The sequence below is a fragment of the Oncorhynchus kisutch genome, linkage group LG14, assembly GCF_002021735.2.
Source record: "Oncorhynchus kisutch isolate 150728-3 linkage group LG14, Okis_V2, whole genome shotgun sequence".
Classification (NCBI taxonomy): Eukaryota; Metazoa; Chordata; class Actinopteri; order Salmoniformes; family Salmonidae; genus Oncorhynchus; species Oncorhynchus kisutch.
The window spans coordinates 42,646,825-42,663,603 of NC_034187.2; the positions used below are offsets into that span (position 1 = coordinate 42,646,825).

Consider the following 16,779-nt stretch of genomic DNA (forward strand, 5'->3'; position numbering starts at 1 on the left):
AATGCTTTAGCTCCACACTTGAAAATGAGAATAAAGGTTGCTTATCATTATCCATTCTGAAGATTCCCCACAACAAAATCCCCTCCGAGGCTTTACATTAAGGTTGAACACTAACAGTTTTGTAGCTTCAATGAGGCTTAAAGACTTGTGTCAGTTCCTCAGGAGCCTATGCAAATCCCAATGTTGGAGTAACTAACACTTTATTACTTTTGGATGACTGTCATGGGGCTCTATGTAATCAGCAATGCTAATATTATATTAGCATGTGTAATATGGATAAACATTCAAGGACATTTTGTATTTGTAGTGTACAAACTATATGATGAACAGGAATGACATTAGGCCATGCCTCATGTCTTCTGATATACTACTGCTACAATATATTATTAAAAATGTAATTGTTTTTTACTCCTTCCATCACAAAAAGGTTTCCTGTCTGAACATTTACACAGGCAGCTCAGTATATGCGTATTTTGAGAAAAGCTATGCATCATGTCACAAGAGTTCCTCGAAGAACCTGTTAAGAGGAGTTTCTCGAGAAACCTTTGTGACCTGGGAAGGATCCCCCTTTGTGGCAATTTTTAGAACCTCAAAAAGTTATTCCAGGCTCCTTTACATCTAAGAGTGTAACCTACCTTCTTTGGTGCCACTCCTGTCCATCTCTGGGCCGGTATTGGATGAACGCTTGGGGTTCTGTGTCAGGTGGTTCTGTCTTGTCCAATCAAAATTGTCGCCCCGGTCCTGGGAGAAACCGCAGATGTGCTTGTCCTCAAAGCCACAAACATTGTCTGTCAGAAAGAGAAATGTGAAGAAAGAAGGTGTTATAGAAAGACTGATTCAGAGATAATGAGCAATAACATTGAGAGACGAAAAAGAGGGAAGAGTGAGGGATCACAGAGAGAGGAAGAGACAAAAGCGGAAAGAGTGAGGGATCACAGAGAGAGGAAGAGTGAGGGATCACAGAGAGAAGAAGCGAGAGAAGAAGTGAGAAAAAAAGAGGGACACATTATCAAGACAGTATGAAAGAAAAAAAATGAGAGATATAGTAAGGAAAGCCATAGCAGGAGAGACTAACAGAAAAACAACTTAGGAGAGACAGTTTGAAAATTTAAAATGACCAGTTAATCACATGGGCAACCCCCCTTCAATCAGCATTTAGCATTTCAGCAATAATTCGTTGTCTGATTCAACTCAATCACACAAACTAATGAAAAACAATCCTCCAACCATCCACACAGTTGCTACTAACAACAACTATCATATCAATTTCAACCCATTACATTAATCCATTGTGTTGTGGAAAACTACTGTCATGACTGTCTGTGAGGATCACAATGGGTCAAATCAGCTTGGCAACGGCTGACAGTAATCAGACCCTCTACCACCCGCAAAGGGGGGAGGAGGGAACTGCTGGGTTGAAAGCTCACACTTGGTTGTAAATTAAGCAGGAGAGGACTCTCTCTTCAACTTTTGTATCAACCAAAGGAATGTCTGTTCCCACCCAAACTCTAACATTCAAAAAGTGAATAATGTAATAATATTTCTAACATAACAATATGAATGTAATGTTGTTTTTCAATTTGTGATGTCCTTAAAAACTGTATTTATGAAATGCTGTAACTTGAAAAGTACAGTTGAAGTTGGAAGTTTACATACACTTAGGTTGGAGTCATTAAAACTCGTTTTTCAACCACTCCAAAAATGTATTGTCAACAAACTATAGTTTTGGCAAGTCGGCTAGGACATCTACTTTGTGCATGACACAAGTCATTTTTCCAACAATTGTTTACAGACAGATTATTTCACTTATAATTCACGGTATCACAATTCCAGTGGGTCAGAAGTCAGAAGTAAATAGAAGTACATACACAAAGTTGACTGTGCCTTTAAACAGCTTGGAAAAATCCAGAAAAGGATGTCATGGCTTTAGAAGCTTCTGATAGGCTAATTGACATAATTTGAATCAATTGGAGGTGTACCTGTGGATGTATTTCAAGGCCTACCTTCAAATTCTTTGCTCAACATCATGGAAAATCAAAAGAAATCAGCCAAGACATCAGAAAAAAATTGTAGACCACCACAAGTCTGGTTCATCCTTGCGGACAATTTCCAAATGCCTGAAGGTACCACAAACAATAGCACACAAGTATAAACACCATGGGACCACGCAGCCGTCATACCGCTCAGGAAGGAAAAGCATTCTGTCTCCTAGAGATGAACGTACTTTGGTGCGAAAAGTGCAAATCAATCCCAGAACAACAGCAAAGGACATTGTGAAGATGCTGGAGGAAACAGGTACAAAATTATCCATATCCACAGTAAAATGAGTCCTATAACCTGAAAGGCCGCTCAGCAAGGAAGAAGCCACTACTCCAAAACCGACATAAAAAAAGCCAGACTATGATTTGCAGCTGCACATGGTGCCAAAGAATGTACTTTTTGGAGAAATGTCCTCTGGTCTGATGAAACAAAAATATAACTGTTTTGCCATAATGACAATCATTATGTTTGGAGGAAAAAGGGGGAAGCTTGCAAGCTGAAGATCCCCATCCCAACCGTGACGCACAGGGTGGCAGCATCATGTTGTGGGGGTGCTTTGCTGCAGTTGGGACTGGTGCACTTCACAAAATAGATGGCATGATGAGGAAAGGAAAATGATGTGGATATATTGAAGCAACATCTCAAGACATCAGTTAAAGCTTGGTCGCAAATGGGTCTCCCAAATGGACAATGACCTTAACCATACTTCCAAAGTTGTGGCAAAATGGCTTAAAGACAACAAAGTCAAGGTATTGGAGTGGCCATCACAAAGCCCTGACCTCAATCCCATCGAAAATGTGTCGGCGGAACTGAAAAAGTGTGTGCGAGCAAGGAGGCCTACAAACCTGACTCAGTTACACCAGCTCTATCAGGAGGAATGGGCCAAAATTCACCCAACTTAATGTGGGAAGCTTGTGGAAGGCTACCTGAAACATTTGACCCAAGGTTAACAATTTAAAGGCAATGCTATCAAATACTAATTGAGTGCATGTAAACTTCTGACCCACTGGGAATGTGATGAAAGTAATAAAAGCTCAAATAAATCATTCTCTCTACTATTATTCTTACATTTCACATTCTTAAAAGAAAGTTGTGATCCTAACTGAACTAAAACGGGGAATTTTTACCTGGATTAAATGTCAGGAATTGTGAAAAACTGAGTTTAAATGTATTTGGCTAAGGTGTATGTAAACTTCCAACTTTAACTGTATATCCTCTTTATCTGTCAAGTTTTCATCCAGCATGTTTTGCTTATAATAAGAACAATTATGAAAGTATATTTGTTAAGATTGGAATGTGATTGAAGTTTTCTAATAAGATAATTGTTTTTGATAATACTTTGTACAAGTAAGTAACCATGCCCGAAGTGAGGTCAGTGAGCTTGTCAGCTTGTCAGCTCGACGGAAAGCCCACTTTGACCAGGAGTGCATAAAGGATCAACCTTTAGACCAGGAAACGTGAAGCAAGAGCTACATGTTTGAAATGGTTGAAACTTTATCCTCAAAACGAGGTGAAGAAATAAACTCACCATCCTTTAGACCAGAGACGAAGAGCTGCAGCTCATGTCAATAGTGGTCTGAATCCTGAACCCTGAATAATCAACAGGAGGAGGAAGAGGCGACAAACTCCCCTCTCAGACAATCACTGGTACAGCTGATTATCTGTCCTGAGTCAAATATCTCAAACTCTTCAAACCATCCCATCCTGCTACGAGTCTCAAATCACTGTATGCTACACTCACTGGCTTATCTTCAAATGAGCAGCTTCAGGAGCCAAAGGAAGAGTGAAGTCTGTGAACTATTCAGGACTACACGATGGACAAAGCCAACCATACGTAAATAAATTCATGATTTATTATTCCAAACGGGCTGCGGTTCATGTGCAAAGTATGTGATTAATGGGAGAAAAGTTATAGAATGTATAGACAAATCGTCTCTCTCTCTCTCTCTCTCTCTCTTTCTCTCTCATTGGGTAAAATGCCATATTGTGTCAGTCCGCTAGGGACCTTTGCCTCATCTATTAATTGTGTACGTTATCCTGTTATTAATTAGTTAGCTAGTAAATAAATAATTAAACCAATATGTGTCGTACTGAATTATGAGTAGAGCTGGGGTTTTTGCAGATGCATGAGGTAACATCTGTTTAGAATGATGATATGATAAGAGGTAATGATTAATAGGATTACTGTTTATCGATGTAATATATACCTTATAGAGTTTAATTTGGGAGATGGTAACTCTTTTGTGGTGCCCCAAATTCCTAATGAGTTAATTGTTACATTATTCATTTAATCAGGTAACAATTAAACATAGTTAGTAGATTAAATAAATAACAGTCATCAGATTAATGAAAGTAAAGTCAAGACACTACAGTACACACACAACAACCAACCCAATCACTCAGACAAACACTAATTATGCCCGCCACACAAAGTCAGCCCTAGTGCACTAATTGGGTTCCAATTGGGAAGAAGCCTGTATCTCTCTGTTCACCTTTCACGATGGTGTTATAATCAAAACATAATCTATTACAATTTACGTTCCACTCGGCAAAGTTCATGCACTTGCTAATTCTGTTTTAGGGCACTCTTACCTGAAGGTCTTGGGTAATTGTAGGCTGTAAAAGAGGAAATACACATTGATTACCACAATATACTTTCATAAAACTTTGTAGTAGCCGGGGTTGAGGAGTTACGGATTACAAATAAGGGATTACAAAAAAATTGTAACTCTAATTACCAGCAAAAATATTGTAATCAAAATACAGATACTTTTGAAAAAGCTATGTTTTCCAATGGTGTGACTGCTGTTGTAATCCAAAGATTATCCAGTTTGAAAAAACACTTGGATGACAGCTGTGATGTAGTCTACAGCGATACAGATATCACTTATTATTGATATCTACATAGCGCATTATTGTGAAATACATTTAGCTATTTGCACCTTACAGATTGTGGTTGTTGTGGATGGCTGTTCACAAATCTAAATGTGTATTTCAACCCAATAATGGTTGAATTAAAAAAGTTTAACCTGACTATCAGTCATTGTTTTTGAAACCAGTGGACAGCCAGGGAAAAATGCACTCTTGCAACAGCTGCATAGTGCGGATCCAAGCCTATGGAATAAAATTGGTGCTTTATTGCTCAATCTAATTCATGCTGATAAAAAAAATCCACACATGCTCAAACTTGCACACTTTTTATATATTTAAAGGGCAAATCTGTAGTTGCAAAATCAATTTTTGGACTAAATTATATATACAGTACCAGTCCAAGGTTTGGACACACCTTTGAAGGACACACCTTCTACATTGTAGAATAATAGTGAAGACATCAAAACTATGAAATAACACAAATGGAATCGTGTAGTAATGAAAAAAGTGTTTATATTTGAGATTCTTCAAAGTAGCCACCCTTTGGCTTGATGACAGCTTTGCACACTCTTGGCATTCTCTCAACCAGCTTCATGAGGTAGTCAATTGGAATGCATTTCAATTGACATGTGTGCCTTGTTAAAAGTTAGTGGAAATACTTTCCTTCTTAAAGTGTTTTAGCCAATCACTTGTACAGAAGGTAGCACTATTTGGTAAAAGACCAAGTCCATATTATGGTAAAAAAAAACAGCTCAAATAAGCAAAGATAAACAACAGTCCATCATTACTTTAAGACATGAAGGTCAATCAATCCGGAAAATGTCAAGAACTTTGAAAGTTTCTTCAAGTGCAGTTGCAAAAACCATCAAGCGCTATGATGACACTGGCTCTCATGATGACTGCCACAGGAAAGGAAGTCCCAGAGTTACCTCTGCTGCAGAGGATAAATTCATTACAGTTACCAGCCTCAGAAATTGCAGTCCAAATAAATTCTGTACAGAGTTCAAGCAACAGACACATCTCAACATTAACTGTTCAGAGGAGATGCGTGAATCAGGCCTTCATGGTTGAATTGTTGCAAAGAAACCACTACCAAAGGACTCCAATAATAATAAAAAGAGACTTGCTTGGGCCAATAAACACAAGCAATGGAGATTACGCCAGTGGAAATCTGTCCTTTGGTTTGATGAGTCCAAATGTGAGATTTTTGGCATAATCTATACTTCCATATTTCCAAGTCCTATTCTTGAAGATCAAGGGGTTTAACATTAATTGGAATGACTGTAATTCTGATAGAGTTTGGTTTTCAATGTAAAGATATAATTTAATTGTATTATTACATGTAGTAGAAAGCAATGGGTTAGAAGAAGCCTACATAACCAAGCCAAAAAAAATGTAACATCCATATATGGCCAGCTATGTAAACTTTAATGTTGATTTCAACTGCAATAGATGTGGTTCAATTGATAACATTCATTTTTGTCTTCTTCAAATGCCTCTTAAGGGGAAAGTCATCTAAAGGTAACTGAATGTAATCAGATTACGTTACTGAGTTTGGGTAATCCAAAAGTTACGTTACTGATTACAATTTTGGACAGGTAACTTGTAACTGTAAGAGATTACATGTAGAAAGTAATCTATCTAACCCTGGTAGTAGCACACATTTTAAAATGTATTTAAATAATTGCTTAAATTAACATAACAAAAAGGGCCTACTTGGCCACAGGGTTGGGGTCAATTCCATTTCAATTCCAGTCTATTCAGGAAGTATAATGAAATTCAAATTAAATGCTTTTCAAATAGGAATATTTGGAATTGGAATTTATGCTGCAGTAGTTTATGTGTCGGGGGGCTGGGGTCAGTTTGTTATATCTGGAGTACTTCTCCTGTCCTATTCGGTGTCCTGTGTGAATCTAAGTGTGCGTTCTCTAATTCTCTCCTTCTCTCTTTCTTTCTCTCTCTCGGAGGACCTGAGCCCTAGGACCATGCCCCAGGACTACCTGACATGATGACTCCTTGCTGTCCCCAGTCCACCTGGCCATGCTGCTGTTCCAGTTTCAACTGACCTGAGCCCTAGGACCATGCCCCAGGACTACCTGACATGATGACTCCTTGCTGTCCCCAGTCTACCTGGCCATGCTGCTGCTCCAGTTTCAACTTCCACCTGACTGTGCTGCTGCTCTAGTTTCAACTGTTCTGCCTTATTATTATTCGACCATGCTGGTCATTTATGAACATTGAACATCTTGACCATGTTCTGTTATAATCTCCACCCGGCACAGCCAGAAGAGGACTGGCCACCCCACATAGCCTGGTTCCTCTCTAGGTTTCTTCCTAGGTATTGGCCTTTCTAGGGAGTTTTTCCTAGCCACCGTGCTTCTACACCTGCATTGCTTGCTGTTTGGGGTTTTAGGCTGGGTTTCTGTACAGCACTTTGAGATATCAGCTGATGTACGAAGGGCTATATAAATACATTTGATTTGATTTGATTTGATTTGAATTTGGTTAACTTTCTGAATTGACTGTAATTAAAATGCAATTGAACCCAACCCTGCTTGGCCAGCTACGGATTAGTTATTATTATTATTGTCATTCGACACTAACTAAAGAGTGTCCATTTTGGCTCCAGGTGCAAGCCAGTCACCGTGCCCTACTCACGCTCTGAGTACTTGATGGTGCGACTGACATAGTCTCCTGTGCTGTAGGTGGTGATGGGGGCCAGGCTGATTTCATAGGAGAGGAGGATCTTCAGGTCAGTCAGGATGTAGGACATGAGGCCTCCCTTCACCGGCTCCTTGTCGATCTGCTTGGAGAACAGGTTCATCTGATTCATCTTTTCATTCTGCTTCATCAGGAGTAAACAGAGAGTGGGATAGAAAGAGAGGGAGAGAGGGAGATGGTGAGAAATGGGATACAAACAGATAATGGTGGGTTTAACTTGCCTAACTGATATATATAGTAAATCCGTTTGAAACCTACCTCCCAGTAACATTTAAATGAGTGGAATGGAATGAAAAAACACATTCACATAACAAAGTGCATGATAACTTCTTATGGCTAGGGGTGCCCCAACAACATTCCGCTGCAAAGGCAGCGCGGGAAATTCAAAATGATTTTTTTGAAATATGTAACTTTTACACATTAACAAGTGCAAAACACCAAATGAAAGATACAATTATTTTTAATCTGCAAATTGTGTCCGATTTCAAAAAGGCTTTACAGCGAAAGCACAACATATGATTATGTAGGACATTTTTTAGGATGTCACAAAAAGCAGAAATAGAGATCAAATGTACCACTAAACTTTGATGACACTCATAGGACATTATGTTACACAATACATGTATGTTTTGTTTGATAAAGTGCATATTTATATTGAACAATCTCAGTTTACATTGGCGCGATACGTTCAGTAATGTTTTGCTTCCAAAACGTCCGGTGATTTTGCAGAGAGCCACATGAATTTACAGAAATACTCATAATTAACATTGATAAAAGATACAAGTGTTATTCACAGAATTAAAGAGACTTCTCCTTAATGCAACCGCTGTGTCAGATTTCAAAAAAACTTTGCGGAAAAAGCACACCATGCAATAATCTGAGTACGGCGCTCAGACGACAAATCAAGCCAAAGAGATATCCGCCATGTTGGAGTCAACAGAAGTCAGAAATAGCAATATAAATATTCACTTACCATTGATGATCTTTATCAGAAGGCACTCCCAGGAATCCCAGTTCCACAATAAATGTTTGATTTGTTTGATAAAGTTCATAATTTATGTCCAAATTCCTCCTTGTTGTTAGCGCGTTCAGCCCAGTAATCCATCTTCATGAGGCACGAGCACTAGGTCCAGACAAAGTCCAAAAGCTCCGTTACAGTCCGTAGAAACATGTCACACGATGTATAGAATCAATCTTTAGGATGTTTTTAACATACATTTTCAATAAATTCCCAACCGGAGATTTCCTTTGTCTGTAGAAAAGCAATGGAACAAGAGCTACCTCTCAGATGACCGCGAGTCACGAGCTCTGACTCAAAGAGCCCTTATGAGCCCCTCCTTTACAGTAGAAGCCTCAAACAATGTTCTAAAGACTGTTGACATCTAGTAGAAGCCTCAGGAAGTGCGATTTGACCCCATAGACACTGAATATTCAGTAGGCCAAGAGTTGAAAAACTACAAACCTCAGATTTCCCACTTCCTGGTTGGATTTTTCTCAGGTTTTCACCTGCCATATGAGTTCTGTTATACTCACAGACATCATTGAAACAGTTTTAGAAACGTCAGAGTGTTTCTGGATGTATTTCTGGATGGTTCTCCCATCTACACAGAGGAACTCTGGAGCTCTGTCAGAGTGAACATCGGGTCTTTTTCACCTCACTGACCAAGGCCCTTCTCCCCCGATTACCTAGTTTGGCCTGGCTCGAGGAAGAGTCCTGGTGGTTCCAAACTTTTGAAGAATGATGGCGACATTGTGTCCTTGGGGACCTTCAATGCTGCAGAACTGTTTGGTACCCTTTCACAGATCCGTGCCTCAACACAATCCTGTCTCGGCACTCTACAGACAATTCCTTCAAACTCATGGCTTGATTGTTGCTCTGACATGCACAGTCAATTGTGGGACCTTATACAGTGGGGCAAAAAGTATTTAGTCAGCCACCAATTGTGCAAGTTCTCCCACTTAAAAAGATGATAGAGGCCTGTAATTTTCATCATAGGTACACTTCAACAAAATGAGAATTTTTTTTCCTGAAAATCACATTGTAGGATTATTAATGAATTTATTTGCAAATGATGGTGGAAAATAAGTACTGAAGTAGGGAAATCGCAACTCCTGGCAGGTCTCCTGTCAAATCTGCTGTATTGGGAGTGGTAGATGCCCTTAGTGCATGGACATATAATTACAGCAGTGGTGTGGGCAGAATCAGGGCTAGAACAAGTGGTGGAAATGAGTCAGAGTAGTGGCGGACAAGGCAAATTGTCCGCCTAGCAGGAAGCGGGGGAAAAAAACTATAAATCTGGTAAGCCTGCCAGGGGTGGAGAAATTGGTTGTTTTAAGTGTGGGAGTACGACACACTGGATAAGAGAGGGTCCTTCAGTTGAAGTCAGAAGTTTAAATACACTCAGGTTGAAGTCATTAAAACTCGTTTTTCAACCACTCCACAAATGTCATGTTAACAAACTATAGTTTTGGCAAGTCGGTTTGGAGATCTATTTTGTGCATGACACAAGTAATTTTTCTAACAATTGTTTACAGACAGATTATTTCACTTATAATTCACTGTATCACAATTCCAGTGGGTCAGAAGTTTACATACACCAAGTTGACTGTGCCTTTAAACAGCTTGGAAAATTACAGAAAACTATGTCATGGCTTTAGAATATTCTGAAGGGCTAATTGACATAATTTGAGTCAATTGGAGGTGTTCCTGTGGATGTATTTCAAGGCCTACCTTCAAACTCAGTGCCTCTTTGCTTGACATCATGGAAGAAGAAAAAAATCAGCCTAGACCTCAGAAAAAAATTGGAGACCTCCACAAGTCTGGTTCATCCTTGGGAGCAATTTCCAAATGCCTGAAGGTACCACGTTCATCTCTACAAACAATAGTACGCAAGTATAAACACCATGGAACCACGCAGCCATCATTCCGCTCAGGAAGAAGACTCCTAGAGATGAAAGTACTTTGGTGCGAAAAGTGCAAATCAATACCAGAACAACAGCAAAGGACCTTGTGAAAATGTTGGAGTAAACGGGTACAAAAGTATACAAAAGTATCTGTATCCACAGTAAAAACGAGTCCTATATCGACAACCTGAAAGGCCGCTCAGCAATGAAGAAGCCACTGCTGAAATGAAACAAAAATAGAACTGTTTGGCCATCATGACCATCGTTATGTTTGGAGGAAAAAGGGGGAGGCTTGCAAGCCGAAGAACACCATCCCAAACTTGAAGCACAGGGGTGGCGGCATCATGTTGTAGGGGTGCTTTGCTGCAGGAGGGACTGGTGCACTTCACAAAATAGATGGCATCATGAGGGGGAACATTTGGTGAATATATTGAAGCAACATCTCAAGACATCAGTCAGGAAGTTAAAGCTTGGTCGAAAATGGGTCTTCCAAATGGACAATGACCTCAAGCATACTTCCAAAGTTGTGGCAAAATGGCTTAAAGACAACAAAGTCAAGGTATTGGAGTGGCCATCACAAAGCCCTGACCTCAATCTTTTAGAACATTTGTTGGCAGAACTGAAAAAGTGTGTGCGAGCAAGGAGGCCTACAAACCTGACTCAGTTACACCAGCTCTGTCAGGAGGAATGTGTCAAAATTCATCCAACTCATTGTGGGAAGCTTGTGGAAGGCAACCCAAAATGTTCGACCCAAATCAAACTATTTAAATGCAATGCTATCAAATATTAATTGAGTGTATGTAAACTTCTGACCCACTTGAAATGTGATGAAAGAAATAAAAGCTGAAATAAATAATTATCTCTACAATTATTCTGACATTTCACACTCTTAAAATAAAGTGGTGATCCTAACTGACCTAAGACAGGGAATTTTTACTTGGATTAAATGTCAGGAATTGTGAAAAACTGAGTTTAAATGTGTTTGGCTAAGGTGTATGTAAACCTCCAACTTCAACTGTAAATGGACACAAGACATCACTAGGGGGAAGATCAAAGGCTGAGCCCATCTGCCCCAATAGCCATAAGATGAGCTGGTAGAGCAATTTGCCAATCTAACAACAGGGCAGAAAAAGGCCCTGTTGTTAGACACGGCCTATCACAATTAAATTCTATCACAGAACGTTTTGAATTTGAGGCTGAAGCACCCTATCATGGGATTTCAGGAGTGCAACAAACAGCATGTGTCACTATTCTGTTGCCAATTGACTTTGGTTGTGTAACAGTGTCAGCAAAATTAAGAGTAGCTCCAGTCAACAAAGCTATATTGGGTTTAGACATTGTGGCTATGTTCCCTGGAGCATGGGTGTTTACACAAGGGAAGGTGGAGTACCTATCACAAGTGCGACAGGTAGAATTAGCAAAACTTGACTCAAAATGGGATACATATGACTATTGGGCAAAAGATAGATTGGATTGCAGGTTTTTGAAAGACTGAACCAGAGCCTTCTCCCCCACAGAAACAATACCCCATCAGGAGAGATGCTGCAATAGCTATAGGAGAGGATGTGGTAGTATTTGTGGAGAGAGGCATTTTCATGAAACAGTCAAGCTGCTGTAACGGTCCTACATTTCCTGTAGCGAAGGTTAAAGGCTAACAGTTGACAGTGGTGTGAACAATAGAGCTAAAAAAGTAGCACCCACAGTAGCTGACCCTTCCACCATTGTTTTCCATCCCACCGTCTGCTAATATTTTCTCAGTAATTGATTTTAAGAACATTTGTTGGGCTGTGCCAATTCACGAGAACTCACAACATTATTTTGCGTTCGTATGCAATAACAAGCAGTATTGTTTTCGCCGGTTGCCAATGGGGCATGCTTCTGCACCTGCCCTGTTTCACAGTGCCGTTAAGAAAGCTCTGGAGAACTGACAGTTCACGGTAGGTTCCACAATGATTCAATATTTGGATGATTTGTTATTATGTTCAGATTCTCAGACAGCCCATGAAGAGATTCTTGACATCCTCCTGAGACACCTAAGAAAAGTTGGTCTGAAGGTGTCCTGTGAAAAGGCACAAATTGCGCTCCCAGAGGTAACATACCTGGGGGACACTATCTCTCAGTGCAAGAAAACTCTGACGGTTGTCCGAAAATACACAATCCAGCGACTGCCAATTCCAACAACAATTAGAGGGGTTAAGAAAACACTGGTACTATTCGGTTATGTCCGCATACTTATACCGTCATTCTCATTAATGGCTGCACCATTAAATGCTTTGATGGTGGGGGTGGAAACGGGTACCTTTCAGCCCAGGTGGACCGGACCCCACACTGTCCTACTAGTGACTGACACAGTAGTGAAGGTGTCGGGAGGAAGGCCTGGATCCACGTGTCCCAGGTGAGAGCTGCACCAACACCTACTGACTTGGGAGAGGCTAGAAGAGCAGGTTTTGATAGAGGAGGTGAGGATGGAAAAGGAGTGTAGATCACAATGTAAAATGGCAATAATATGGGGCATAGGGACATTTTTAGTTGGGGTAGTGTTTGTGGCGGCTGCTATAATCCCTACCACTCCAAGGGGAGAAAATCAAATAACACTTTATATAGAGTGGATAGCTCGATACGAAGATACTCGGGTTCACTGGGAGAGGGTAACATCAAAAGTTGCTGAAGCTGTAAGTGTAACTAACCATAAGGGTATGGTGATATGAGTGGCAGCCCATCTGTTGCAGGGGACGATCAGGAAGCATGCGACCCAGAGATATGTAGAACTGGACACTCTCTCAACCCCACTGCTCTCTCCTCCATATCAAAGACATACCAGCCAGAGAACTGGGACCAAGACACGGAAACGGGAATTTATAGAGGGATTGCGGAAAAACAATCTTTAGGCCCTAAAATCTATGTCACAGAGGGTTTTCACAGGGGGGTGGGGTATGGGTATAGTGTGGGATGAGAGATGTTATCCAGATCTGAGTAATGGTAATTATTACCCACCAGCCCCTACTGTGGCACATCATAAGGAGGCAATAGATAAGCTGGTCAAGAAAACGTTAGCAGAGGACTGGGAAAAAGGTATAGAATATCTCACAAAGGTATAGAATATATCACAAACTAACGGTAAAGCAGGTGATGAAAGTCACTGACTGAGTTCAAATGGGACATCTCTTGTGAGGAAAAGCATAATGGGGATATTTAGATAATAATAATGGGGATATTTTGTGGACCTTAGCAGAAAAGCTCAGCTGACTGTATTCTTGGTAATAAACACTTAAAACTTATCTTGAGCTTTTGGTCTCAATTCCTTATTGCAAAGAGGTTGCAAGAGCATTGTTCTTTGTAACAGTGGCTAGCAATTAGCCAAAGCTCCATTCCCTTAGCAACCATGGCACTGTTTTACACAAGGCACTTGCAAGAGCTGCCAAAGACAACAGTGACGGATATACATTGTCTGGCCAATGCAAGTAGCAATGCACCGACCTCCAAGTTAGAAAAAGGATTCAAACTGTATATCCAGTTACCTTTTTAACTATGAAGGTAAGTATAGCCAAGTTGCCTATCAGACCAGACAATGATGTTTACTCAAAGCTGTAACGTGTAAACCCTTTTGTGACTAGGGGGCAGTATTTTCATTTTTGGAAAGGACAAGATGCTAGAATGTGCATATAATTGACAGCTTAGGATAGAAAACACTCTAAAGTTTCCAAAACTGTAAAAATATTGTCTGTGAGTATAACAGAACTGATGTTGCAGGCGAAAGCCTGAGAAAAATCCAATCAGGAAGGGACTCGTATTTAGAAAGCTCTGCATTCCTATGCGTCCCTATTGAGCAGTGAATGAGATATCAACCAGATTCCTTTTTCTATGGCTTCCCTAATGTGTCTAGTGTCACAATACATAGTTTCAGGCTTTTATTTAGAAAAATGAGCCTGAACGTCAATATTGCGTCAGTGGTCAGCTGAAGTCTCTCAGAGTGTTTGGTGCGTAAAGGACAAATGCGGCCATTGTTTCTCTCTATCCTACTAAGATGGCGCCAGTCCCGGTTGATATATTATCGAATAGATATGTGAAAAACACCCTGAGGATTGATTATAAACGACATTTGCCATGTTTCTATTGATATTATGGAGCTAATTTGGAATATTCTTTGGCGTTTTCGTGACTGCAATTTCCGGGCGATTTCTCAGCCAAACGTGAAGAACAAACGGAGCTATTTCGCCTACAAAAATTATATTTTGGGAAAAAAGGAACATTGGCTATCTAACTGGGAGTCTCGTGAGTGAAAACATCCGAAGCTCATCAAAGGTAAATGATTTAATTTGATTGCTTTATTGATTTCCGTGACCAAGTTACCTGCTGCTAGCTGGACAAAATGCTATGCTAGGCTATCGATAAACTTACACAAATGCTTGTCTTGCTTTGGCTGTAAAGCATATTTTGAAAATCTGAGATGACAGGGTGATTAACAAAAGGGTAAGCTGTGTCTCAATATATTTAACTTGTGATTGTCATGAATAGGAATATTTATGTCCGTTGCGTTATGCTAATTTAGTGTCAGTCGATGATTACGCTCCCTCATGCGGGATGGGGAGTCACTAGAGGTTTTAAGACATGCCTTTTACAGTAGCTAGCTAACATTATGATTGCTAATTATTTTTACTCCAAACAGGTTTGAACAGGGACAAGGTGACAGGAAAGGTCAGCACAAGGGATTGCTGCTACAGGTGCATGAGGAAAAATGAGAAACCACACAGTTTGAGTGTAGGGTGAAATGTGAAACCGTTCTCAATGTAGTCAATGTAGTAATTGTTCAGGTGTCTCAGTAAATTGCAAGATTATGTTATAATGCTATTATTGTATCAAATGTTTGTTTTATGCAACATAATAAGGGGTTGTTAGAAAGCGCATCTGTGAGTGTTCTACGGAGGATGGGCCTGCGGGAGATAACACTGACAGGAGATTTATGCTGTCTTTTGGGTGATAAAAACCTAAAGAGACCGCATTCCAGAGAATGAGTTAATGTTTCTGTTCTATATGGTACAAGGGAGAGATGACCCCATTGCCAGACCTTGGTCTGTGGTCTGTACAATGAAAGATAACTGTTGACACAGCAGATACTGTCTGCTGTGAATTATAAGTATCTTTCATACAAATCTTAACCCTGTGACACATTCTATACATCTGTTGTTCATCATGTAATTTGAAAGGGGTGTATCTTGGCAATAAAATACCTTTGTACTTTTGTCTCGGAGTCTGTGATTCATCGACCAGCCATCATTATCGTAGAGTAATCAATCGATTCACTTTTTATTTGTGCATTGTATTGACCTGCTCCTTTATTAATAAATTATTAAATATTTAGTTCAAGTATAACTCTGACTTGTGTGATAAGTTTGTCTCTCCTCATTTGATAGTAAAGAAATTAACCACCACAGCAGACTTGCACATTTTCTGTCTGGCGCTTGCATTCCCTTCGTTGTTGTTTTATGTATGCGTTCCAATCAAAGTATGTGCCTTATTTTCTGTGTATCGTGTGGTTGTTTCTACTGTAGCATGCAGTATCTATGTATGTATGTACACTACAGTTCAAAAGTTTGGGGTCACATAGAAATGTCCTTGTTTTTGAAATAAAAGCAATTTTTTTGGTCCATTAAAAATATCAAATTGATCAGAAATACAGTGTAGACATTGTTAGTTTTGCAAATGACTATTGTCGCTGGAAATGGCTTATTTTTAATGGAATATCTACATAGGTGTACAGAGGCCCATTATCAGCAACCACACTCCTGTGTTCCAATGGCACGTTGTGTTAGCTAATCCAAGTGTATCATTTTAAAAGGCTAATTGATCATTAGAAAACCCTTTTGCAATTGTGTTAATACAACTGACAACTGTTGTTCTGATTAAAGAAAGGCTAGTTGAGTATCTGGAGCGTCAGCATTTGTGGGTTCGATTACAGGCTCAAAATGGCCAGAAACAAAGACCTTTCTTCTGAAACTCGTCATTATATTCTTGTTCTGAGAAATGAAGGCTATTCCATGCGAGAAATTACCAAGAAACTGAAGATCTCGTACGGCGCTGTGTACTACTCCCTTCATAGAACAGCGCAAACTGGCTCTAACTAGAATAGAAAGAGGAGTGGGAGGCCCCGGTGCACAACTGAGCAAGAGGACAAGAACATTAGTGTGTCTACTTTGAGAAACTGATGCCTCACAAGGCCTTAACTGGCAGATTCATTAAATAGTA

General features: G+C 39.9%; 1 protein-coding gene across 1 annotated transcript in view; it reads right to left on the minus strand.

Moving 5' to 3' along the window:
* The window catches only part of LOC109878131 (MAM domain-containing glycosylphosphatidylinositol anchor protein 1-like), a 68,817-nt gene that overhangs the window by 539 nt on the left and 51,499 nt on the right, over positions 1-16,779 (minus strand). The window contains exons 8-9 of the mRNA XM_031789216.1: positions 7,570-7,753; positions 636-788 (exon numbers count right to left, since the gene is read on the minus strand). Coding sequence (XP_031645076.1) covers positions 636-788; positions 7,570-7,753 — 337 coding nt within the window. The remainder of the gene's footprint in view (positions 1-635; positions 789-7,569; positions 7,754-16,779) is intronic.